Here is a 26,292-nt window from a genome sequence, read left to right as displayed (position 1 = left end):
AAGAGGTAATAAAGTATTTATGATTGGGAGAGGTGTTGCACTGATCTCCAATTTATTGTCCAACCTGTACGTATAATTGCTTTAAAGCAGGAAGAACAGTGGTCCCATAAAGATATATAGATGGCTAGACGTCTGGTCTAAATTACTTTATGAGCCAGGGTACCTCTCCCCTTCAAACCCTCTTACTTGGGTGTTTGAGTCTTTTGCTGACAAACACAAATGCAGACACTTTCTACAGGGTGTCTGGTCGATAAATTGTTTTTCTTCGCGACTGAGAGGAAATCAGCCCCCCCCTAATGTAAAGAAAGTCATGTTTATTCACCATCTATCTACATGTCCTACTGAGAGGGCAAAAACTTCACTTTGACTGCTGTGTAAAAGGCCGTTTACAGTGGTGATTCTATTGGTACTGCAAGGGTGGATTTAAACCCTGTTTCTGAAATACATTGAAATATGTCAAGTAATGTCTATTCTGTGTAACAAAATTTAAAAAACGAAAAAGAAACGGTTGGATTTGAATGTATGCGTATGATCATTTTGGTTAGTTTGGTAAAAAAAAAAATATGATAATTGACACATAGTAATGGTATATTCTCCAAGAATTGGTAAAGTTTCCTACTTGATAGTATTTGCTAATGAAGAGACAACTTATTCTATAGGTCCCTAGGAAATCATTTAGTTGTAAATCAGGAGCGCTAGAGGGCGACGTTGTTCGACAAAAGACCGCATCTCTATCGATGACGATGGTTTGAGGGCGAGGGACCATAAAGATTTTTTTAGCGACGATGTTCAGTGAATTAATGAAAAATATTTTTTTGTAAACATTGACGAGGGGCTTTGGTGCATCGCTTTTATCGACATATGGAATATTTTGACCTATAAGGCATAATAACACATTGAGGGCTATTGCAGCTATTTCAGATTCTGCTAAAAATTCTCCTTCAGTCTATTGTTGACTGTAGATTTGTATTTTAACGCGTAAATATAATGATTAACAAAGTAATTACCTGTTGATAACAGAACACAGTTAAACATATGCTTTTACATTAGAGCAATTTGGTGTAATATGTATTATTATTACTATAATAATAATTATTATTATCATCATCATCAATATAATTATTCTGATGGTTATTATTAATATTATTATGTATATACTGTTGCTAGTTTTTTTAATAAAGAAATGTCCTGGATATGTTAGTGAATACAGAAGATAAATGAAAAGGAAAGGGCACATATATGAAAATATTGACAATGTTTTCCTTCATGGGACAAAGACAAGCCTGAGAGTGTTGTTGGATTTGTTGGATTTTTATCTCCTATATGTGATTATATCATAGCATATCTCATGACCTTAACTGTGGTAGGTTTATTTTCTACTGTGTTTTTTTTGGTTCCTTTCATGATCTTCGTCATTCATCAAAATAAATGGCAAATGTGTCTAGGTGGGCTTGATCAATGTTCAGCAGTCGACTGTTTACTGAACCTTACGCCAACCATAAGACTGCTGGATGACAAAACATACCCCAGTCACCACTGAACCGTTGGAATAGTCCTAAACATTAGGCAGAAATTAGTTCTTATTTCGAGCCTTTCTATTGTCATTAGGTCTACAAACAGAAAAGGCATTCCGTGTAGCTTACAATTCAGCCATTCCACAAGCCTGTCTGCTGGGTCTATAGCAGCACTCTGCTCAAGTCTAATAATTGTATAATCATGGTATAACGCAGCACGCAAGTTATCAACAGAATCCATGTAGAATTACGTGTCATAGGGACTTGACTAAATTTGACATATACGATAACTCACAGAGACAGCAGGACTTTACAACACCGCAAGAGACCGAGCTGCAATACCCTGACAATAAATCGACCCGGTGGTAAATACTGGCGAACGAGCAGAGCGCTTAAATTAATTTTTCGGCTCTTCCACACTCTCCTCTGGATAAGACCTCAAGGTTGGTTGGTTTCGAATCACTTACAGGCCCAATTCGTAGGCCTGCATTTTTCAAAATCTCCCTATTAGTTTATGATGTACAATTGCAACATTCTTTGAGGATGATGATAATAGACAATACTGGAATTGAGCATTGCATAACGCAGATCTATCCTTTAAATAGAGGAGGAGAATAAACAGTCGGTAGGCCAGCTAGAGGAGAGAGAATTTCCCTTCAACCCCATTTGACCAGGGAGAGAATGTCCACGCCATATTTAATTTAACCTTTATTTAACTAGTCAAGTCAGTTAAGAACAAATTCTTATTTTCAATGACGGCCTAGGAACAGTAGGTTAACTGCCTGTTCAGGGGCAGAACGACAGATTGTACCTTGTCAGCTCGGGGGTTTGAACTTGCAACCTTCCGGTTACTACCCTGCCGCCCTGCCGCCCCCTCTGACCGAGGAGAGAATGTCCACGCCATATGACCAAGGAGAGAATGTCCACGCCATATGACCAAGGAGAGAATGTCCACGCCATATGACCAAGGAGAGAATGTCCACGCCATATGACCAAGGAGAGAATGTCCACGCCATATGACCAAGGAGAGAATGTCCACGCCATATGACCAAGGAGAGAATGTCCACGCCATATGACCAAGGAGAGAATGTCCACGCCATATGACCAGGGAGAGAATGTCCACGCCATATGACCAAGGAGAGAATGTCCACGCCATATGACCAAGGAGAGAATGTCCACGCCATATGACCAGGGAGAGAATGTCCACGCCATATGACCAAGGAGAGAATGTCCACGCCATATGACCAGGGAGAGAATGTCCACGCCATATGACCAGGGAGAGAATGTCCACGCCATATGACCAGGGAGAGAATGTCCACGCCATATGACCAAGGAGAGAATGTCCACGCCATATGACCAAGGAGAGAATGTCCACGCCATATGACCAAGGAGAGAATGTCCACGCCATATGACCAGGGAGAGAATGTCCACGCCATATGACCAAGGAGAGAATGTCCACGCCATATGACCAAGGAGAGAATGTCCACGCCATATGACCAGGGAGAGAATGTTCGATGTGTCCACGTCATATGGTCCAAGCACAGGTCCAGGCACAGTAACTGAAACACTACAATAGAATGCACCAGAATACAATCCCCAGACGAATCACGCTGAAATGTACACGATACAATATTCAAACGCCTATTTGTGGACACTGTCTTCTGTCTTTATAGACCCAAAGCAACGTGTAACTATAATGAACGAGAGACTGTTACAATGTGGCTATTAGACTTCTGTAATGTAATTTCATATTTCTTCGTAGCCTAGTTTTCCCAAGAAAATATTGAGCACGCCAAAATACATAAATTATATATATATATATTTTGTTGATCTTATGACATTATGCACAATAGTCTGATGAATCATAGTCCTGGATTTCATGGACTATAGAGTTGTGTGCTTTGCTTTACAAATACCTTTACGTTGCATTTTCTGTAGGCTATGACAATATGTCCAAATGGTGTGGACTAGAACAGTGGACAGAGCACCCTACTCACAACATGACAATTGTCTTGTTTGTTTGTGTATTAGGATTTCCATGAGCTTTTTCAGAGGCTTTTAGCGCTCATTCCGGTTGTCCACAAAAAACTCACAACATGTACAAAACACTGAAACAATGATAGACAAGGACAGTCACACACATTTTAAACACAACAATGTACAAACAATACAACAACAAAACATGTATAAATAATTCTACATACAATTCCAATATTACAGCAAGTCATATTTTATTTTCATTACATAACTATTTCTCTATTTTGAGGCTGGTTATGTGTAGTTATTTGTTGCATTTTCAAAACGGTGTTAGGCCTGATCGAATTTGAATGTAAGTCATGTCAATAATTCAATATTGACATTTTCGAATGGTTATTAACCTAACCTTCGTCGCAACTTTTGAACATGTTTCGTTTCAAATATCTATATGGTTCCATTTTTTTTAATGTAATATTTTGACCGACGCAAGACATCTAAATGTTTCTTGTCATGGATTGTCTCTGATTTCTGGTTAAAATATTGCATAGTGCCGCTATATTTTTGCAATAAATGTTTTCATGATTGTTTTTTATCTTCTTGTTTTTGCAACAACCAAAAAAAAACTATTTGGTTCTCTTCGTTTCCGTTTCCTGATGTTCTAAAACACCCCATTTAATTCATTATTAGCTGTATGGGAATGTTCAGGCTCGACATTTGCTCAACACGTTTAGAAACACGTTCGTTAGGCTATTCAACATGGCAAAAGGCAACATTATTAGCATAGGAAACTATATATTCTCATGTATGCACATATCTTCTGATTCAAAAAACTAGCAAATGTGCTTTGTCTACGGTTAAAATCGAACTTTATTACACATGCAGGGGCTGTTCTTTCTCTTTCCAAAGGAGATGTTCAAGCATTTTTTTTAGAAGAAATGGGGGAATTAGCCCCCGCCATTATGCGCAAAAAACAGGGGGAATTGCTGCAGTCGAAATTCTTTTTTTTGTGAGAGGAGAATTTACAACTTGGTAAAAGACCTTTTTATGTGCCTCTATCGCCTGTCATTGGACGCCACTGGTCATGTGCAAGAGACAAACGTCTTCATGGACCTTTCCCTGATTTTCCCAAGCGATGTTTTCTCTGCATTCTGCTACTGCAGCGTCCCAACCAAAACGCTCAGCCTACACTCTCGCAACATTAGCCTTTTAATATTGCATGAAAGAAACATACCAAGTCCTCGATAACTTTATTTCTTATTTACTTGACGTACCAGGGCTAGCTTTCTCTTCTCTGTGCATACCCGAACTCAACACATCGACAGAAGAGCCTCTGCTGTTCATAATCTGTATAGTTTCACTGTAACATCATGTATTATTTATACAGAGTCACCAAAAGAAAATGCATGGATTACCCACCTGCATTAGGTAAGCATTTTATGTTTTTATACAATTCAATTCAATTCAAGGGGCTTTATTAGCATGGGAAACACGTGTTAACATTGCCAAAGCAAGTGAAGTAGATAATATACAAAAGTGAAATAAACAAACAATATTAATATACATTATAATACAATGTTTGTTTATTTGACTGTATCTACTTCCTGTCTCGTTGCACCAGGGCAGTAGTCTAATCAGAACCGCAGTCGAGATTCCATGTATAGACTATAGCCAAAACATACATGCTTAACATGAGCAACACTGCTGGTGTGTATGCACTGTGGGGCAACACCTCAACGATTACATTCACATTACATGTAAATCTGAACGCATCAAACTGTGAATGGTATTTTACCTATACTTTGAATTGTAATTTGCTGTGAGAATGATGTTGTGTTCATTGTAGTTCGACCAAAATGATTAATGTACAAGGACACATATTTATCTTGACTTCAGTGTAACTTTTTTTTTACACTCTTTGAAGTGCAGGGTTGGGTTCTTTCGATTTTTGTGGGTATGAGCAGTGTGTGGCAGTGTGTCTGAGTCTGTCTCTCTTTGTCTCTCTGTGTCTCTCTTTGTCTCTCTCTCTCTGTCTCTCTGTGTCTCTCTGTGTCTATCTCTCTCTGTGTCTCTCTCTCTCTGTGTCTCTCTTTGTCTCTCTGTCTCTTTGTCTCTCTGTGTCTATCTCTCTCCGTGCCTCTCTCTCGGTGTCTCTCTTTGTCTCTCTGTGTCTCTCTCCGTGTCTCTCTGGGTCTCTCTCTGTGTCTCTCTCTGTGTCTCTCTGTGTGTCTCTCTCTGTGTCTATCTCTGTGTCTCTCTGTGTCTCTCTCCGTGTCTCTCTCTGTGTCTCTCTGTCTCTCTCTTTATCTCTCTGTGTCTCTCTGTGTCTCTCTGTGTCTTTCTGTGTCTTTCTGTGTCTCTCTGTATCTCTCTGTGTCTCTCTGTGTCTCTCTGTCTGTCTCTCTGTGTCTCTCTCTGTGTCTATCTGTGTTTCTCTGCCTGTTATGTATGTCTATGTTTGAGATCATCATTATTATCATTGTTTGAGATATATATATATATATATATATATATATATATATATATATATATATATATATATATATACATCTCAAACAATGATAATAATGATGATCTCAAACATATATATATGATTGCATAATGTCTCTGAAGTAACATGCAGCCTAGCTGAGTTTTGAGGAGCTGGCTGTCAGAATATTTGAGGATGTTAGATTTCCTAAGGGAAGTCTATTCATTAGTCCTCTTTTGGTAGCATGAATTCGATGTCATCACTGTTGTGTGAGGTAACAGCACGACGGAGTTTTTACTGATATTGTCTTGGGTTTAATGTCACTTTCTATTAGGGACTTTGTGGACGTGTGAATATATCAATGCATTTAATCAAAGTTATTTTTCTTTACATAGGTTAATATTAGTAGCCTAATATACCCACACAGTGTCTTACATGGGTAAACTGAAGAGAATAACAATTTACATGTAGTCTTTTCAGCTTTAAATGTTGAGAAAATGTACATTTGTCATGTGAAAAAAAAAGTTTTTGTTTTTTACAAAACAAAGGAGTGTGGGAAAATGCAACATTTAGTCTAATGTGAACCTTTCTGAAATACAAAGGTTGTACTTTCCCATCAGAGAAGCAGTTTTCATAGCTTTTTTCAGCTGCCTGAGATGAGGGCAACGGAACAAAGACAGTATTTCACTGTTGCCTGACAGGCAGCTGCGAATGTATTTACAGCCTTACTGCAATGCGGCAAAAGAGAGAAAGCCTGGAACGAGGGAAGCCTATCAAAGTGGGGCCTGCGAATGAGGATGAGAAAACCCTGAGCATTTAAATTACTCGATTAACTTCTAGACTATGCTCTGGATTGGAAATCAACTCACGTCCCAACATGTGGATATAGAGCTGGTATTTCATCCTTCGTTCGTTCTTACCATATCGCCCATAAATTAAATTAAATATTACACTGTATATCAACGTACAGATCATTCATATAGAAATAAACAGACAAAGAAAACGGGTTACTTGATTATTATGTTTGGTCTGTGTTCATATTACAGTGTTTAATTTTTTTTTTTTAATTTGTAGCAGTTAACTGTCATACGAATTATATTTTTAAGTGTCCGGGTAGTTTGGCCTATAGTATACAATTACTGAAAACCATGGCAACATTTCCAATCCATATCCATATAGCCTATCTGTTGTATGAGGAATGAATTCATAATAAACCTAGATCATCTAGGGATTCTTTCTAGATTGAATTGCATACAGAGCCTACAATTTATACATGTACACAATATCATGACATGCAAATGAATGCTAAAATCCAGCGGCAACAAATTGGCTATACGTTTCAGAAATTGGGTTAAAAACTGAACACGTTGAAAATGGGAAATGATTAGGATGTTCCAGCAAGAGGCGCTGTTGCCCAACAGTCCCATGATTCTTTTCCAGAATCGTTTGCCTTTACACGTCACTGAATTGGAATATATGATCGGTCCATACGCAATATGACCAACTGATCCGTATTATGCTTTCGACATTGAAAATAAGTGGTTTCTGAACTGAAGTATCAAGAAGTAGGTGGAGTATAACCAAACTCTTTTTTTAGAGGGTGTATAGTTTATAAAGAGACGTAGCCCACTAGGCAAAACGTTGTTTCCAGGTTATTTCAACAACAACAAAATGTAATGTGATGACGTTGAATCAACATGAATCAACATGGAATTTCGTAATTTTTTACCCAACTTCTTACCTACATCCAATGTCAGGGTGACATTTTTGGTTGATTTGACATGGATTCACTTTCGTTGACAATTCAACCAAATGTAAACTAGACGTTGAACTGACGTCTGTGTCCAGTGGGAGGATTCATGATTCGGGTCTACATCAATGCATGTGATGCATTTGATGGCTATAACGTGTTATTGAAGCATTATTGATACATCTCTCTATCGTTATATTTTGGCGATATAAGTACCTAGAGAGAGACAACATTAATATGTGAGCAGAATTTGAGCAGTATATTCCACGTTGGTTCAACTAATTTCATTGAAATCACGTGGACATGTTGATTCAACCAGTTTATGCACAGTGGAAAGTTAACACGTGTGCTTCTGATTCACCCGAAACCTATTTTATTAAACGTTACATGCATTAAACATCGAGGGAAACACCCACAGATGTGTGTAGACTACGTCAGAGATCACAGAGGGTCATCGGAAAGGTGTTGATGGGCAAAAAGCCAAGAAGAGCAAAAAGCTATCGGTAGATGTAGACCTGTAACATATTAGTTTGTCAGACTTTTGTTATGTCTTATAATGACCTAAAAATACATATATGTATGAAAAGAAGCACACGGCAATTCATATCATGGTGAACTAGAAATAACACGTTTTTTGTGGGGTGTTGCATATTTTATATGGCATCAGAGTAATCGTCGTTGTTGAATAAGTACAACTGTTGACGGTTATTTATGGAACCAGTGCTGTGTCTGTGAATGGCTGTGGGGGAGCACGTGATGCCATTAAACTTTGTTTTATGGCCTGGGAGTTGACAAGCCAAAGTATATTTCTCATTGTGTATTAGTAAAGCCGTACCGATGGCTTGGAATAGAGCTTTGAATTGGTGGAAGCAGGTATTAAACCTCTGTTTTTGTCTGAACATGGATATGTTTTCCTATTCGAAGCATTGCGGTGGACTTTGCGGTAAGCTGTTTTATCATTTGATAGGCTACTAAATCTAGTGCGGATGCTGATGTCATCAGGTATACATGTCTGTCGCCTGTAGTTTGTTTGCCAGCTTCGAAATACAGAACTTTAACCACATTAGTGGATGTGTATTTTGCATGGGCCAGGATGTACGGAAAACAGGATGTGTTTGAATATGTCAATACTTAGCTGTTTATTTATTGCGGATATGACAGTCGTTTTTACAGTCGTTCAAATCACTCGTTCGAGAAACAATGCGTTTTGGAAAATGGCTGGTAGCCTATATGCCTAGGTATATTCGTTTTTGCTTCATATAGCCTAGGCTAATATTGCGTGATGGATTATTAAAACCTGTTACATTTTTATTTGCCTGCAATGCGCACACTTATTTGAATGACAATGGCGAATAGGCTTGTGAGGATCTGAAGTCTATAAGCTGTTGGCTGGCGAGGTTAGACTTGGGAGGGAAAAATATCAACCTGTTGTTGTCACAGACTCAATGGCGTTTACAGCTATTAGCATTTCGTTAAATGACGTTTTTGGAACATATGCCTTGTTATAACAATATATTAATTACGTTAAATACACATCAGGCCTTTTGAATCTTAATACCCCAACAATATATATGTTTTAATTGCCATGCTCTATCGCGCCCCCTAGTACAGAACATTATCGAATCATAGTTCCTTGTAATATCTTCATTTGACCCATATCAGGGTGTTTGTATAGGCTTACATTGTGATGTTATGTCATGAAGTGAAGTGATGACATTGGAAGGAATGTAGATTATTTAGTTTGTTATCCAATATACAAACACATTTTCATGACGCAACATTGGGCAATGACAACATGCACGAATCAGAATTGTGTTATAAAGGCCTCCACAGTAGGCATTGACCTTTTATTTTTACTTTTTATTTTTTAACCAGTTGTAAAGTAAACTTTGTCAATTTTTTCGGAATCCTCTACCACTGTGACCGTTAGTGTATTTCGCTGTTAAATGTAGTGACAACGATTTATAGGCCTACAACTGACAGGCTATATCGTATTGAGGTTGTATTTGTATTACGTTGAGAATTGCACAGCTGAAATAATTTCACTAGTCTAGGATTGCATGTTTAAGAGGGTAGCATTAATGTCTCATTATTTATAATAAATATGCCACGAATTTGATTTCAGACGTAATACAGATGTTTCATGTTTCTTAAACCCATAAATTATACATGCTGTCAATGACGATTTGGCACACAATCTGGCTTTAATGACATAGGTACTTGAAATCAGAACTATTACCTATTAACAGTTGTATAATACAGAAAACATAGCAAGTGGGTTCATTCTTGGTTCATACGAAGGATTAAAGACAAGTACTTACTTTGCCACTCTTTTGTTCCTCAGTAGCCTAGCCTATCTCGGCTTTGACCCGTCTGAACAAGTCTCAGGGTAAGGTGAAGGTCAAGCTAAAAATTGTGACATAATTACAAGTGTGTGTGATTCATATTTGATTCAAACTTTAACCGTCTTAACGTTATTTAGGCTTGTAAAGTGGCCAGTTTGTTGTAAAACGTCAGGCCTATAGCCTTTGACCTATAGCCGTTATTCTTAAAGTACCAAAATTATAGTACAGAAATTAGACTACAGAAATTGTCCAGTAACAAAACCTCGGCCTATAATTAGGAGAGTATAGTACTCAGTCCAATTTAGAAGGCATTTGGCAAATAATTTTTTCTTAAAAGAATGTTTTCAGTTGATTTAAATCATTTATATATAATTGAAAAATGTATGTCATTGTAGGACATTCCCACAGTGGCATATTCCCAAGAATTTAGACCATGAGGTAACCAAGGCGGTCAAATAAAGTGTCATTTGGGATTCGTGAACTTTTGTACTCTTTGAGCGGTTGGCAAAGAAAAAATAATGACACTTTTTGATAGGTTTGTAAGTGATTTAGTTTAACCTCGTGGCCTTTAGCCTTTTGCCTTATGGGTCCACTCGATTTTCAAACTTCGGACAGTGTATCGAGCACAGGCTGGTATCGGTAGTCTATCAGTTGTGAATGACCTATGTTGTTTACCTGTACCTCTAACCAATGCATAACGTGTATTAAAAGCGTATTAAAAGTAATACATACTTTTGGTGGCTGCGAACTTGATTCAGAATCAAATGGAACAGAATTGTTCAGCTTCATGATGCACTAGCCTAGACCAATATCTGATTAGTCAGGACCAATATCTGATTAGTCAGGACCAATATCTGATTAGTCAGGACCAATATCTGATTAGTCAGGACCAATATCTGATTCGTCAGGGGCTATGATTTGATGGAAATAATTCTAACTTATTTAGAATGTTCATACGCTTTCGTTGTGTACAATTGTTAATAGTAAGTGTATGGCGTAGGAATAGGCTCTTTATTGGTCTTTTTGAGAATCTCATGGCTGGACTTTTGTTGAATTGAAAGAAATTATGGGACCCCTCTATTCCGTCGTCTATATATACCCTGTAGAACCGAATTTGTGTGATAAAACAACAGTCACAGATTCGATTCTAGGGGAGTATATGGTCGATGCAAAAACGTCGAATTACTTATCTACGTTTACAGATGTTTTGAATCACAAATCTGGATGGAAAGCTCTTCGTTGAATTGCTGCATTGTGTCATTTTAGGGTGATTTAACATGATATATTATATTGTAATACCAATGTGTGCGAGTGCATGTTTTAGTAATATGCACTTACAGTGTCACGTGTCATTTCATTTGTTGATTTGATTTGATAATATAAAACACCTTTGCAGGTGTCGCTTTTTGGCCAGAACACCTATCATTAAAGCCAAACAGTCCTTCTCATTTTGATAGTGAACAGAAACCGCCGTATTAAAAAAGCTATCATACCAGACTGAAATCTAAACAATTTCGAACATGGTTTCAAGGTAATTCATTTTTTAAACATATTTAACATTTACATTTCAATCATTTAATTATTGATTGTTTGGCATTGGTTCGTTGCCACGAGGCTCTTTCAGTAGTTATGAAAGGGATAGGGGAGATGAAATGATGAGATTCTTCTAACTTGTGGATGACCCTTTCTTGACAAAGACAGTCCCCATCAATTGTCCCCAGGCTTTATCCCCCCTCTTTTTGAGCCCGCGAGACGTTTTGTATCTTTTGTTTGTTTATCTGTCAGACTCACTGGCTTTAGTTTGATTTAGTATTGTAGAAGTTGAAGCATGTTAACCATAGTATTGCACAAAACCATCTAAATGTCCGTATATACACCGACGTTGTATTTAAATCCATTCGGATGATTTCCCATTGACGGTTAGATGATCATGATTGATATTTAGATATTGACATTAACTATTTAAAATCTTATTTTTCAATATAGGGCTCACATTGTCAATCCTTCATTGAAATTGGTTAAATATTTGCTTTTATTCAACATAATTTAGATGTTTTGAAGTTAGTGGAAATTGCTGCTATTGGTGTGTATATGTAGGCCCTACCCGTTAATGAAATAGCTTTACCTCCATTGGCCCTATCTGGTCACATGGTTCTCTAACTTTATTCAGTTGACAGCAAATAGGAGGGCTTTATGGTGGTGGAAAAAAGACAACTCGAGAAAACATTGTAATTTCTACCTTCATAAATTAATGGCCATGAGTTCGTATATGCTGAACTCTAAGTATGTGGACCCACAATTTCCCCCTTGTGAGGAATATTCGCAAAATAGCTATCTACATGAGCAGGGAAGAGGCTACTACGGTCCATCGCAGGACCCAGATTTGCAGCATCCAGGAATCTATCCACGGTCAAACTACCCCGAGCAGCCCTTCAGTTGTACCACTGTGCATAGTCCTACAGTAGAGCCACGGGGTCATGTGCAGGGGCGAGACAGCCACACTAGCACTTTTACCGCACAGACCGAACCGTGTACCCCGGTCCAAGTGACTGGACCCCGGACTTGTGGTCAGCAACAAAACACAAAGAATCAAAACGGGATACAAGCCAAGCAGCCTGCAGTAGTTTACCCCTGGATGAAGAAAGTCCACGTAACTACGGGTAAGATTCACTTTTCCCTCTCAACGTCGCTTTGGGACAAGTTGAGGTCCAGGATTTTAGTCACTCTAAAATCATTGCGTGAAATATTTATGGTCTGCTTTGAAGGGGCTGTCAGTTACACCAGCCGTAAATGTTTATTGCTCAGGAAATAGGCCGCTGGCTATCTGGCGGTCTCAGAGCTCCTTACGTCCACTGGCCTATGACTATGGTACAGTTTATTGTGACAATATTTGAATGAAGGGGTTGAAATTAGACCTAATTGGATCAAAGTTTGGTCATAGTTTCGTTCAATTTCATTTCTGGATCGAGTGTCCATTGTTTTGTTTTAGCTAGAAGTTTGGAGCGTCCCATTAAGGGCTTTATGTTTTGATTTAACTGGGACTTAATTGTCTCACATTGGTATTTTGTTTCTCACAGTAAACCCGGATTACACAGGACCTGAACCCAAACGGTCTCGGACAGCTTATACAAGACAGCAGGTTTTGGAACTGGAAAAAGAATTTCATTTTAACAGGTATCTGACCAGGCGGCGTCGCATAGAGATTGCCCATATACTCGTTCTCTCCGAGCGTCAGATCAAAATCTGGTTTCAAAACAGAAGAATGAAATGGAAAAAAGACCACAAACTACCGAACACAAAGGGAAGAGCTGCTTGTGCTTCCGGCCAACAGTTACCAAGTATCCAGAAGGATAACCAGACTGATGTCACAACTTTCTAAGATGTGAAAACTTTGACCGTTCAATGAATTGTATATAACATCCTATATTATACAAGTGACTTTGCATGGTCTCAAAACATGACATTTTGGTCATTGTGATTTAACGTACAATAGTTATATAATGTCAGTTACAGTCAGAAGGTACCCTCGTTGTGTTGGCTCATTGAATTGAGTCAATTTCCAACATTGTAACTGAACTGAGAAGCGTTTCATCACTACATGCTTAACATGCTTCGAAGAGGTATTGCAGATCGAAATAAATTTTATTAGAGATGTTTTCTGATTATACTCTTCTCGCTGATTCTATAATGTCACTCTTCCCACGTGCACCACAAAAGTCAGAGTAAGGCATGAACATGTATATATTTATTTAAAAAAAATAAAACATACGTAAAATGATGTGAAGCTTTTGTACACACTTTAATTAGAAATTGTGTTGTGATGAAATCGAACTATTAAGACAAATAATATTTGATTCATATGATTGCTAAAAAAAAAGAAAAGGTAATTGCTGCATCAGTTGATCTATACATAATTTTCAGACAAGTGACAATATGTATTACTTTAATATAGGCTAGCTTAAAGAAACTATTGAACTCGTATTTATGGGCGCTAACTGGTTGAATTTTTTTGTTTAACGTTTTAAAAAAACTTTTATACAATAAAGCTTTTAAAATGGCGTTAAATTCTATTGAGAAACAAAACATTCCAGTGTGCAGACTCTACCCAGGGCCCGTATTCAGTTATAAATCTCTTTGGACATCTTTGTAAACAGTGTACATTTAAAGCGGGTCTCACACATGGCATCTGAAACTATATCATGACTTTGTCTTGTTCTTTGCATCGAATGTATATTTATTTAGATGCTTCACTATTTTCTATTTTGATCAAAACGAACAGAACATTATTAATAGTATATATTAAATGTTAAGCACGTTGAGGGATATAAATACGTGTAACAACCCTATGTTTCCCCTATTCTTATTCAACAACAATTTGTAATATAGACATTACATTTATTACATTTCTTTATGAGTATTTATTTAATTAAATAGTTGTACATTTCCTTATTAAAACCCACAACAGTTCGAAACATATTTGAGCAACGAACGTTTTATTGTATGCAATCTGTTTACAAATGTTATGGATTATTAGCAATGATCTCACATTTTCTTATGCAGTGTTGAAATGCAGTATTAAAATGTTTACTCTGGCATTGATTTAAACCAAACCTAGCCACACAGGCATTCATGTCATGCCTCAAGACAGATATTCTTATTGTTCCTATCATTGTCCTCGTGACAAAAAGCGAAGACGGCTTGCATTGCGAAGATGTCTTCCCTCTGAAGAGTCTTCACGACGAGAAGTTGAAAAGGTATTTCAACTGAAGTTCGACAAAAGCTCCAGAGGCAGGTTCAACCAGAGGACAGTGTTTCTATAGCCTTAGACACATTTCAGCCGCGAGGAGTGACCTCTGAACCCTTAACCCGTTGGACCTATAGTCTACTTGTCTCACTGGCGCTATTCGCATGCAGTTTTTCATTAAATACATTTTGTACTTTAGTATTAGAATATGGAACGCGTATATAACCTGGTTAAACATGCCACGTTTTAAAGCCTATATTTATTCTGCGAGATGTAACTCAAATGGTACTGGTTGCACGTCACGCCGTGTTAATATGCAATCCTGGCTGACCTTTTTTGTATATCCGCTTTTTTTTGTCTGTATATACATGCGAAACGTTTTAATGGGAAAATAGAGATTGTTCCATGATATGCATTGTGGTGGCACAGAGCACTCACATTTGTCAATATATTTCTGTATCAAGTATTCCGAGGTTCTTTACAAAAATGTCTGTCATTGCCATCAATGCTTGATTTACACAAAGGTTGACACATCTCACAGATTGAGATATTTATTTTTACCCTTATTGTGCTTGTTTGAGAGAAGAAGAAAAAAATATATGGCATTGTTGGATGACAATGTGACAAAGTTCAGTTTTATAGCAAGAATCATCAAATGTCCCCTTAACCACACCAATGTTAGTCAGTGCCATAGATTTCGGGAATTTTAATGTGGTCCTATCCAAACCAGTCAAGGAACTGTTAGCAAAATCGTAGGCTCAGTGTGATTATATTTGTGACCATGCTTGGATTAAAACCTGTATCACTTGAATGCTTGTCTGCTTCTTTCTGTGTGTGTTTCTGTGTGTGTGTTTTGTTTCTTTGTGTGTGTGCGTGTGTTTGTGTGTGTGCGTGTGTTTGTGTTTGTGTGTGTGCGTGTGTTTGTGTGAGTGCGTGTGTTTGTGTGAGTGCGTGTGTTTGTGTGAGTGCGTGTGTTTCTGTGTGTGTTTGTGTGTGTGCGTTTGTGTGAGTGCGTGTGTTTGTGTGTGTGCGTGTGTTTGTGTGTGTGCGTGTGTTTGTGTGAGTGCATGTGTCTTCTCCTCCTCCGCCCGCTCCTTTATAAGCTTCGTGTCACTCTCATCAGGCCTTTACACTGATACCTATTCATCTTCCGTTTTCCACTACATAGATGTCAGTGTACAAGCAATGTGCGCATGTCATGTCATAGCAAATGAAAGAAAACTGTACCAAATGATGCAATAATAAACAACAGTTCTACATGCAAACCATGTTGTTATACGTGTGCATTCTTAAGACTACCATAATGGATTGCTGAATCTCACATTCCCATGTTTATTTTCCACAGTGGACCTATGAGGCTTGTAAACATGTAAATGGTCTTTCCATAGTTCACTGAAGTGACCATGGGAATAATGATAAAATGCCTATCATGTAATAGAGTTTGGGAAAGCAATCGTATGTCAGTACCTGCCCTACCATGTGCAGTGGGCATTGACCTACATGTCTGAAAGCAATAAATGAGAGCCATAGGCAGTGCCATCTTCAATGACTACATCGAATATGGAATGCACCATTGCTGCGATCACAATGGCTTTCAAACGGCCATATTTGATTTCCAGCTGTTCGCTGAAACTGTCTTCGCCAAGCGAGACAGCCCCTTAATAAAATGTATTAAACTGTGCTGTCTGCATTCGAAGATATAATTCGGAGAATATACCGCTCCTCGCTCTATTTCTGACCACGTGATTGTCTAAATAATTCATGCAGCACATCCCCTAGAAACACGGCGTCGTCATTAATCGCGAGGACTCTATCAGACTTGAAAACTGAAAAGATCCCAAGAAAATAATATCCAATCGCTCCGATACTCAACGCATCTGAAGCCAGCACTTTAACACAGCATCTGAGCCAATGGAAGCTTGGTAGGTAAATATTTTAGCTTCTTCTTTTTTTTTTTTTTTTTTTGCAAGATGGTAAATGACCATATCTGTCAGATATATGATAAATAGCGCCCTTTGATGCGTGTGCCTTGGACAGGCTGAACTGCATTCTTCAATGCTTCGCTTTTTGGGAAGAAATATACCAAGAGAACCAGGTCAATATTATAAAGTGGCGATGTTTGACAACTAGCATCCTTGTTATGTTTCATAGCAGGTAGAAACAACATTTTTAATATTTTCAGTCAAATTCTGTGTGAAATAGTTGTATTGATGAATGCAGGAGCATAATGAAAGCAGCACTGTTGGGATGTTCTATTTCGTTCTTGAGGGCTGTATGTTAGAGCCTCTGTGATTTATAATACTCCTAAAGAGATTAATTCAGTCATTGTTTTACACCAAATTGTCTGTTACAAAATGTAAACAGAGTGCTAAGTTGAAAAACATTTAAAAGTGGTACAAGTGCAATATGTTAATACAACATCTTCCTGTTTTCTTTGGATTACACTCCAGCTACATGCGTTATAGCAATAACACAAATCGGAAACATTGTTGCAAGAATATCTCTCTTTAGATTCAACTGAGATGACGCCACATTGCTAACATTGTTTTTTATTGTTGATGGGGGATAATTCGCAATGTATCTCTGAGTGTAGTAGAAGCTGTGTTTGAGCAGGTGGACAGTTATCTGCCCACCGTGTAAATCATTCTCGATAATTCCTGAAATGGTGCGAGGCTGTTGGAGGCCCGGGCCACACTGTAAATCTTTCCATTTTATTACCCATGAACATATGCTACGACGCTCGTAGTCCTCTATCCTTTCCTCAGTGCAAGTTACCTCTCGGCCAGCTCCCCCCGCTGTCTTTTATGGCTTTAAAATCTCCATCTTCAAATAGATTTTTGAGCTCACAAATTGTTATTTAAAGGTATTTTTCTATTTACATCGAAAACAGTATCTGAAAAAGAACACCATGATAGCGCTGCGGACACACAGGAGACAAAGGGTTTACAAATTGGTTTATTTCAATACAATTTCAGACGCCTTTTCTCATATATCAATATTGGTACATGGATTTTCTAACATTATAAAAATGCACATCTTACTTAACCAAGTATCACATTGTAGATATACAATTAACGTTTATTTTTTATTTTTTAAATTGTGAGAGCAATATGGTTATAGTTACAAGTATACCAATAATGAATATATGGACAAATCCACATGTTCAATGTGTATACGAAATTCTGTTCACAACCACATTTGAATAGGATTCTCAAAACGACATGTATTATCGGGTTAGAGGCTTTGTAATCAGGTAAACAAATACATTTAATCAAAATGTATAGCTTAATATTATATGTTAAAGATGACTAAATAATCACAATAATATTTATTGCAAAGGAAAGAAGAAAAAAAAAGATCGACAAAATGAAATCAAATCGCAAGTGAAGTATTTTCAACATGGACACAGGTCAGATAAGGGAATGTAAACGCGTTCCCATTTCAAAATGGGTTTGGGAGCAAAGGCTTGGTTGGAGAAGCACCCCCAGTCAGAACAATCTGGTAGCTCGATCACGTGAACAAATATGCTCGTATTTTAAGACGGTTCCTTTATTTGTCATCATAACGGTTTCCGAAACACACATAAACAACAACAACAACAACATCCCAATGTTAGCTTCAAATCTGTGACTGTGTCTGAAAACCTGTATTTTTCAATAGGAGATTGATTGGCCGAGATTTTTTTTGGGGTGGAATAAGGATACCTTCGTTTTTTTTTATTGGTAGTTGAATGTGAGTCTTTCCATTCTTTCGGGAATACTGTCTGCATTGGTATATGGAAATGTCTGAAAAACCGCAAGATCAGGTTTAGGACAGTATTATCTACAGACAAAGAGTGAAGGATAAATTCGAGAGACTGCAGGGAAAGGACTTGAGACTAAGAAGCACGAGCATATGATCCACTGATTCACAGGTAAGCAATTGTATGACAAAATGCAACCTTTTAACCATGGCTTTACACAACACGAGAGAATAAATATGATTTATTCCATTCAGAGGGGATCTTGTCGGCAACTACACAGATAGCCTTTCGTCTAATGGACCTGATATACGATTTTAAGACAGCTTCACAATTTTGAGAAACCACTTTCGAAGGCTAGTTTGGATGGATGTAGTTTGAGAGCCGGTTTTCAGCTGATTTTGCAGTTACAGGAAAACTGACCACAAGAAAAGGAAAAAGAAGCGGAGGAAGTTTTCATTCTGACTTCTAGATCATAAATCACATGTATTTGTCTTATCATCACAGTGATGTTAGACGTGATTTGTGTGGTTTGTTAACCTGCAAATGTACCAGATAAAAACAAATAATAATGGATTCAATCATTTTAATTTAAAATAAGACCAAAAATATATAAACCCATTTTGATTTAGATCAAATAAAGGCTATTTAAAACTATTTGAATTGATGTTCTGCACTCATTTTTGCGTAGGCTACATGATTCCTTTGTGAAGTTATTGGATAATTCAAAAATATATATATGTATTATAGGCCTAATATGAATTAGGATTAGGTCTAAACAACATTGTTCCCTTTCATGTTATTGACTGTAATATATTTTCAAGTAATATATGAGTGATTTTAACAAATTATTTTCTGACTCTACTGAATTAAAGCAAATGTATTCCAAGTAAATATTTGTAAATTAAGCCTAGTTTAGGATGTGCGTCTCTTGACGATTTTTTCTTCTTCATGGAAGCCTTAAGAAGATGCCAAATCTAGCGATATGAATCAAATGAATAACAAGACGAGCACATCCAATAATTCGGAGGATTTATCCCAAACTTCGTCTTAAACAATAGCCAAATTAACAAGCTCCTAAAAGCTATAGGCCTTAGCTTTCTAAACATGTTTAAGTAGGAACATTTAACGAATGATTTACTCCCATGCTTCCCAGCGATGCGCAAAACGTTATATAATTTGATTCGATTTCTAAATAATTTAACAACAACTTTTAAGTCAACTTCATATCAAAAGCACACAATGGACACAAAACTATAAGGATGAAACGACAGCAGATGTAAGTGCAATTTTCGACGACGATTCTTGTAGCAGCCTATTGTATATACCAAACTTACCGTAGCAATGCGTTGGCGAGAAACATTGTTGTATCAAAAGAGGATCGTGTCTAGCCGGAGTAGTAACAATATATCCTAACAATACACTTTCAAATCCACTCAAAACATATCGACTTCGACTTCAGCAATATTTCGTAGTTTTAAATATTTCTAAGAAACGCTAGGCTATAAATCAAATGAGAAAATGAGCTCTTATTAGCCGAGAGAAAATAACCTCAAAGCAATATGCTAGTTAAGTAAAGCAGAGTTCAAATTTACATCAAGTAGGCTAGCCTACAGATTTGTTTCTTATTCTGACGTTTATCTCCTACAAATGTGACCATGTATCCCGTCGTCAGACTTGTGTTTCAGCTTTAAAAACACTGGTGAAAAGTTCTGTGGTTTTAGGATTTCATTGTGACTTTCTTCAACCCCTTCTGCTCGTTGTTCATTAATCTATGAGTTATTGCTGAACGAGCCAAAGGTCAGCCAAAAGGCCTATGCCTGCTAAATATTTTGGCCAGCTCATCTTTCTATACAATCTTCAGTGTAAGAGTTGTTGTCTCTCCACCACCGCACTAAATGCTCGGTTTAAATGCATTTAAATGTAAAAAAAATAATGTGTCCCATTTAAAAAAAAAATCGTATATCCTGTTATAAGGATTAGAATAGATACTTGTTCGTAGAAGTGAATTATGGTGCTATATCAGATTATGTTTTCATCAAAAATCTCACTGTAAACAAAAGCAAATCAAAAGCAAATCAAAAGCGAATCAAAAGCAAATCAGTACAATATCATCTCAACAGAACATCTATATACATGGAGTCATTTGTGATATGAAATGATTACCCTAGAGTAATCCCATGTGTTTTCTTCATATGAAATGATTACCCTGCAGTAATCCCATTTGTTTTCTTCATATGAAATGATTACCCTAGAGTAATCCCATTTGTTTTCTTCATATGAAATGATTACCCTAGAGTAATCCCATATGTTTTCTTCATATGAAATGATTACCCTAGAGTAATCCCATGTGTTTTCTTCATATGAAATGATTACCCTGCAGTAATCCCATTTGTTTTCTTCCAATGAAATGATTACCCTACAGTAATCCCATTTGTTTTCTTCCAATGAAATGAGGGAATTGTGGGACTAAAGCAGTAGAACTCATGGGCTGTTTTCTCTTTCAGGTCATGGTGGATGGAATGATGAGCACGTGAAGAAAAATGAAATGAGGGAATTGTGGGACGAAAGCAGTAGAACTCATGGACTGTTTTCTCTTTCAGGTCATGGTGGATGGAATGATGAGCGCGTGAAGAAAAACACAACAGTGATCTGCATAAAATACGGTGAGCAGCATTTATTTAATGAACTGCCATTACATAATACGGGTTTAAAATGAACGCACCAAACAATAATGTCCGCTCATATAGACCTATATATCCCTTTTTCCCTCAAAAATTGTTTTCAATAGGTCCTTAAAAAAAAGATCAAGTGAAGACGAACCAGTTATCTAGATTGGTGAATGGCAAACTTTCAACTCAATTCGCATTTTCAGTTTCACTTGTAATTGTAAACCTAACGCCTAGCCAACCAGAGACTCGTTTAAGACCTGCTCTTAATCCTTTATCCATTGAAGAAGGTTCACCATGTTGACATGCCAGAAGGTAGCGTAAAATCAGATGCAACAGAATATCATCGCTTTGTTTAAGCAGAACATATACGCCTCATTAGGAAACATATTCACCTACACTACTATATAGTTGGTTAGTAAAGATAGCTAGGCTACCCACTGGGCACACATGATGAATCAACGTATTTCCACATCATGTCAATTAAATTACGTTGAACCCATGTGAAATAGACGTTGAATTGACGACTGCGTGCCCAGTGGGCACATCATTCAGAATTAACATTTAACATCAAAACATAATTATATCGGTCACCCCATCACCTCCTCAATGCGAATTTCAAGCAGGAATATGTTCACCTTTGCGTCAACGGTGATGGTCCACTTTATAAACAAAATGATTCCCTTTTCTGCGGTTTAAAACGTGCAATTGCGAGAGCGTAGTTTCAGCAATGCAGAATGATTGTAGGGGCTCGATTTATACAAACGGCCTCTCTATTATTGCTGCAGAACTTGCGGAGTATGTAATTCTTTAGCTTGCCTTCCTGTGGGTGGCAAGTCTTGGTGGGTGTTTTCCTTTTCAGTCCTCTCTAAGGCGTTTACGACCATTACATTTGCACTTATACCTTTTGCTTCGGTCCACCATGACAGGTGCATTGATATGCACCGCGCGGACTTTCAGTCTGCATACTGTATTAATTCGTCTCCTATTCATGCCTTGGCCATTCAGTGTGTTACTTATTTCAAGCCTACAATGCGAAATTGTTTCCAAAAGTAGCTAGAAAATGTTGGACAGAATACAATATGTGAGTATCCTAGTCTAGGCTCTGGTAGATGATTGCTAACTATAAAATAAATACAGGCTTACTGATTACAGAGTATGTCAGGTTGCCTGAATATAGAAGCGTTTGTCATAGGCTACACGCACATCATTAGCATTTAGGGAAGTCACCCATTCCGACCACCCCGATATGTTGGTGAGAAAACAGGGAGAGATGATGGCACTTATTTTAGTACACATACATCGTGATAATATTTTCTAAAATAATTTAATGGTTTAATAATTGCTATTTGAATAAAGTTACCTTTCGAAGTGGCATTAAAAACAGAAAAATCATGTTAGTGTGACATTTTGTACTTAAGTTAACAACGAATAAACAAAACATATGCACGAGATTTATAAACGTGATTTTGAAATAAATTATGAATTATACATCGAGAGCAGTTCTGGAACATGTTAGTCTGTTAAACAATAAGAGCTGATGGTGGTTTGTGGGGTATTGTGATTAGGAACAGAAAGGGATATTGTGTGAGTCACCATGCTGATTCAGCTCCCTTTCTCAAGTAATTCAAGAAGAAAATCTTTTGATCTCTTGGCACAAGTTAAACTTTAACTAGTTTGTGCCAAACATGCCAAATGGATTGAAAGTGAGAGGTTGAGAGGGCTTATTGATGATTTGATAGTTTAGGAAAGTAAAGTTTGGAGAGTGAAGAAATACATATTACAATACTGCATTTTTGTAGTATTTATTTTCATAAAAGAGCACGTGTTTTTGTTTGTAATATTACACGGAGTTATATTGAAACAAATGCTGAAAATAGCAGACTTCAGGAATATTAAGAACATGAGTAATAGGTTATTGATGAATATAGTGTATACTCAATCACGATTGTGTATTGGTTTACCACATGTTCAATTCATATTGCCTGCATAATGAGCACAACAACTGTTCTCTTCCTAGGTGAAAGAATACTGAGGCGGTGGGAAACTCCAATCACGTGATAGAAGAACACCCATACCATTGGACAGGGCTGCATTGGCCTTCTTGTTTTGAATCCTCACAATGCAGAAAGCTACTTTCTACGATAATTCTGGAGTCTTTGGAAGCTACTCTTACCCCAAATCCGAGTCATATAGTTATGGCCCCAGTCACCAGCCATACTCCACTTCTAACCTTGAGAGTGATTATCAGGGTTCAGTTTGTCCAATACAAACCCCAACTGTACGGCCACCAACTCATAAAGACAATACCATGGATGGAAACTGCACGAGATCCAGTAGCAGCCAAGGAAACAGCCAACTGCCGAGTATTCGTGAACAGCCGCAAGCGCCTCCATTGTCGGCCTCTTCGCCTAACTCCAGCAACACTCCATCCCAGAAGAAGAAATCTCCCTCAAACAATGATTCTCATACTGCCACACCAGTCACTAACAAACAAATATTCCCATGGATGAAGGAGACGCGATCGAACGCCAAACTGAAAAGCAACAGCAGCAACAACAATTGCTCAACCGCAGAAGGTACAGTGTGTGTGTGTGTGTGTGTGTGTGTGTGTGTGTGTGTGTGTGTGTGTGTGTGTGTGTGTGTGTGTGTGTGTTAAAAAGCATGATTCGTCTGGACATGGTGGTGCGTATGCATGCGTAAAAGGGTGATTATTTTACTGGTCATTTTAGGCAGCTGAGGCGGCCTATGATAAATCATTCATAATACACAAAGAGACTTATGGTGTTTACTATGTATTTTCAGGTGAGTCCTGCGATGAAAAAAGCCCACCTGGTCCAGCCTCCAAACGGGTCCGAACTGCTTACACCAGTGCACAACTTGTAGAACTTGAGAAGGAGTTCCATTTCAACCGGTACCTGTGTCGTCCCCGAAGAGTGGAGATGGCTAATTTATTGAATCTCACTGAGCGCCAAATAAAGATCTGGTTTCAAAACAGAAGGATGAAGTACAAAAAGGATCAGAAGGCTAAGGGGATAATGCACTCTCCCATCGGACACTCCCCGGACAGAAGCCCACCATTAAGTGGTCCAAATCACATCGGATATTCTGTCAACGTAAACTGTCTCAGCTATGACGCACCGTCGCCCCCTTCATTCGCCAAACCCCAGCAAAACATGTACGGCTTGGCAGCTTACACGGCACCATTAGGTGGCTGTATACCGCAACAGAAAAGGTATCCGGGCTCCGAATACGAGCACCACAGCATGCAAGGCAATGGTGGCTTTGCCAACGCTAATTTGCAAGGCAGTCCGGTGTACGTTGGGGGAAACTTCGTTGATTCCATGCCAGCCTCGGGTCCCATGTTCAACCTCGGCCATCTACCCCATCCCTCATCCGCCAGCGTGGACTACAGCTGTGCCGCTCAGATTCCAGGCAACCACCACCATGGACCCTGTGATCCCCATCCCACATATACAGACCTCAGCTCTCACCATGCGTCTCAGGGAAGGATTCAGGAAGCGCCTAAACTAACGCATTTGTAAAATGTGAGGATTTTGTCTGTGCCCAAATTCTGTTAGGCTCTTTTATTATCTCAGTAGTCTCAAGTCATTTATATGATTACACTAAAAGTCAGCCATGTATTACCAGTGTTATTATTGACATTACTATTAATGCTATTGTGTAATAATTACTTTCTAAGAATATGTCTGGGCCATTTTTCTTGACTGTTGAGGATGCGCAGGAGAGACCGTTTGTCTGTTGAGGATGCGCAGGAGAGACCGTTTGTCTGTTGAGGATGCGCAGGAGAGACCGTTTGTCTGTTGAGGATGCGCAGGAGAGACCGTTTGTCTGTTGAGGATGCGCAGGAGACCGTTTGTCTGTTGCTCGTTTTCTGAAGTGCAATGCGCAGTATTGGGGACGGAAAACGTCATTAACATTACTTGAAGGTAAGTCCTGTAGATCTGACAGTAGTTTCCCATCTTTATGGGTTTTTATAAAAATAAAAAAAGCTCTAAGGTGTCTGTTTGCTATATTTGAAGCGTCTTATTTATTTTTCCAAGATTGTATTGCATTTATCTAATTTTCTGTATGTATTATTTAAGGTTTTTGTATTACACATTATTTATAATTTACATGTATGACTATTTATATGGGCATCTAGAATTTATGCAACATCGTTGGACAGACTTTGACATCATGGCCCTTCAATAGGTACACGGGTTTTTGGTGAATGCTTGTTTTAAAATATGCCTTCAGAGGCTGGTGATCTTAGGTTTGTTGTAGAAGGAACTCCTACGTGTAAATCTGGGAATATTGGGGAATTTTTCACGTGTCTATGAAAAACAAAGTTAGGCTACATGTAGCCCTATCGAAATACCGAATATTACAGAAATGAAACACACCAGTATGTCATTTGTTGTCATTGCCAATTTTCATATCAGGTCATTGTCATTTCATCAGTTGGACTGTCCATGCATACATTTATGAAACGCTAATGATAGGGAAATGTTATATTTTAATGTGTTTAACATTTTGTAAATAAAGTGCTTAAATTTACACAGTGGTTTAAAAAGCACCGTTATTTTTCCATACATTTAACACACGTAGAAAAATGTGAAAACAGTGAGAAAATGGTTATGCTACAGCCGCAGGTTGGGACTAGGTATGAATTTGCCTCGTCGCCATTTTGAAGTAATGTCAAATAGAAAGAAGGCTTACAGCCTAAACAAAGAAATGGCATGTCTCTATTCACGCATGTCCAGTTGAGAGCGTGCACAGTACAAACATTGCCTAAAGGCAAGCAGATCAAAGACACATATCGAAAATAATGTATTTGTCAAAGCATGCATATGAGGTAGAGATTGAAATTGAATCGAAAGAGAAACCAGAGACCTAGGAAATCTCTTGGTGCTGAAGAAATTCAAATGTTCCATGACTATTAGTCCTGAAGTCAAATTGAGCAGGCAGAGCATTTTCTTCACAATGTAGGCTAAGCTACATTTTGTCTGGGAGGTCTAATTAATTGCATTTTTCAAATTATTTTATGTTAGAAAAATGTAGACTATATTTCATTTATTACCATT

At 37.9% G+C, this 26,292-nt stretch overlaps 2 protein-coding genes across 6 annotated transcripts; both read left to right on the top strand.

Moving 5' to 3' along the window:
- The first annotated feature begins 4,567 nt into the window (after nt 1-4,567).
- On the top strand, nt 4,568-25,765 carry LOC135547693 (homeobox protein Hox-D3a-like). 5 transcript variants are annotated; one of them, XM_064976932.1, is made up of 4 exons: nt 4,568-4,916; nt 21,140-21,202; nt 23,226-23,784; nt 24,011-25,765. In XM_064976932.1, the coding sequence occupies exons 3-4, from the start codon at nt 23,328-23,330 to the stop codon at nt 24,748-24,750; spliced, it is 1,197 nt and encodes a 398-aa protein (XP_064833004.1). In that variant the 5' UTR covers nt 4,568-4,916; nt 21,140-21,202; nt 23,226-23,327; the 3' UTR covers nt 24,751-25,765. The 5 variants fall into 5 exon arrangements, with proteins under 5 accessions (XP_064833004.1, XP_064833002.1, XP_064833001.1 ...); XM_064976930.1 differs by lacking the exon at nt 4,568-4,916 and adding an exon at nt 8,538-8,651; XM_064976929.1 differs by lacking the exon at nt 4,568-4,916 and adding an exon at nt 8,538-8,651 and having other exon boundaries at nt 21,044-21,202.
- Nucleotides 12,235-16,107, top strand: LOC135547695 (homeobox protein Hox-D4a-like). The gene is made up of 2 exons (XM_064976934.1): nt 12,235-12,713; nt 13,131-16,107. Exons 1-2 carry the CDS (start codon nt 12,305-12,307, stop codon nt 13,430-13,432), a joined length of 711 nt encoding a protein of 236 aa, XP_064833006.1. The 5' UTR covers nt 12,235-12,304; the 3' UTR covers nt 13,433-16,107.
- Nucleotides 25,766-26,292: the final 527 nt, after the last annotated feature.

This window comes from Oncorhynchus masou, chromosome 10 (assembly GCF_036934945.1).
Source record: "Oncorhynchus masou masou isolate Uvic2021 chromosome 10, UVic_Omas_1.1, whole genome shotgun sequence".
NCBI lineage: Eukaryota > Metazoa > Chordata > Actinopteri > Salmoniformes > Salmonidae > Oncorhynchus > Oncorhynchus masou.
This window is presented reverse-complemented; position numbering and strand designations above follow the sequence as displayed.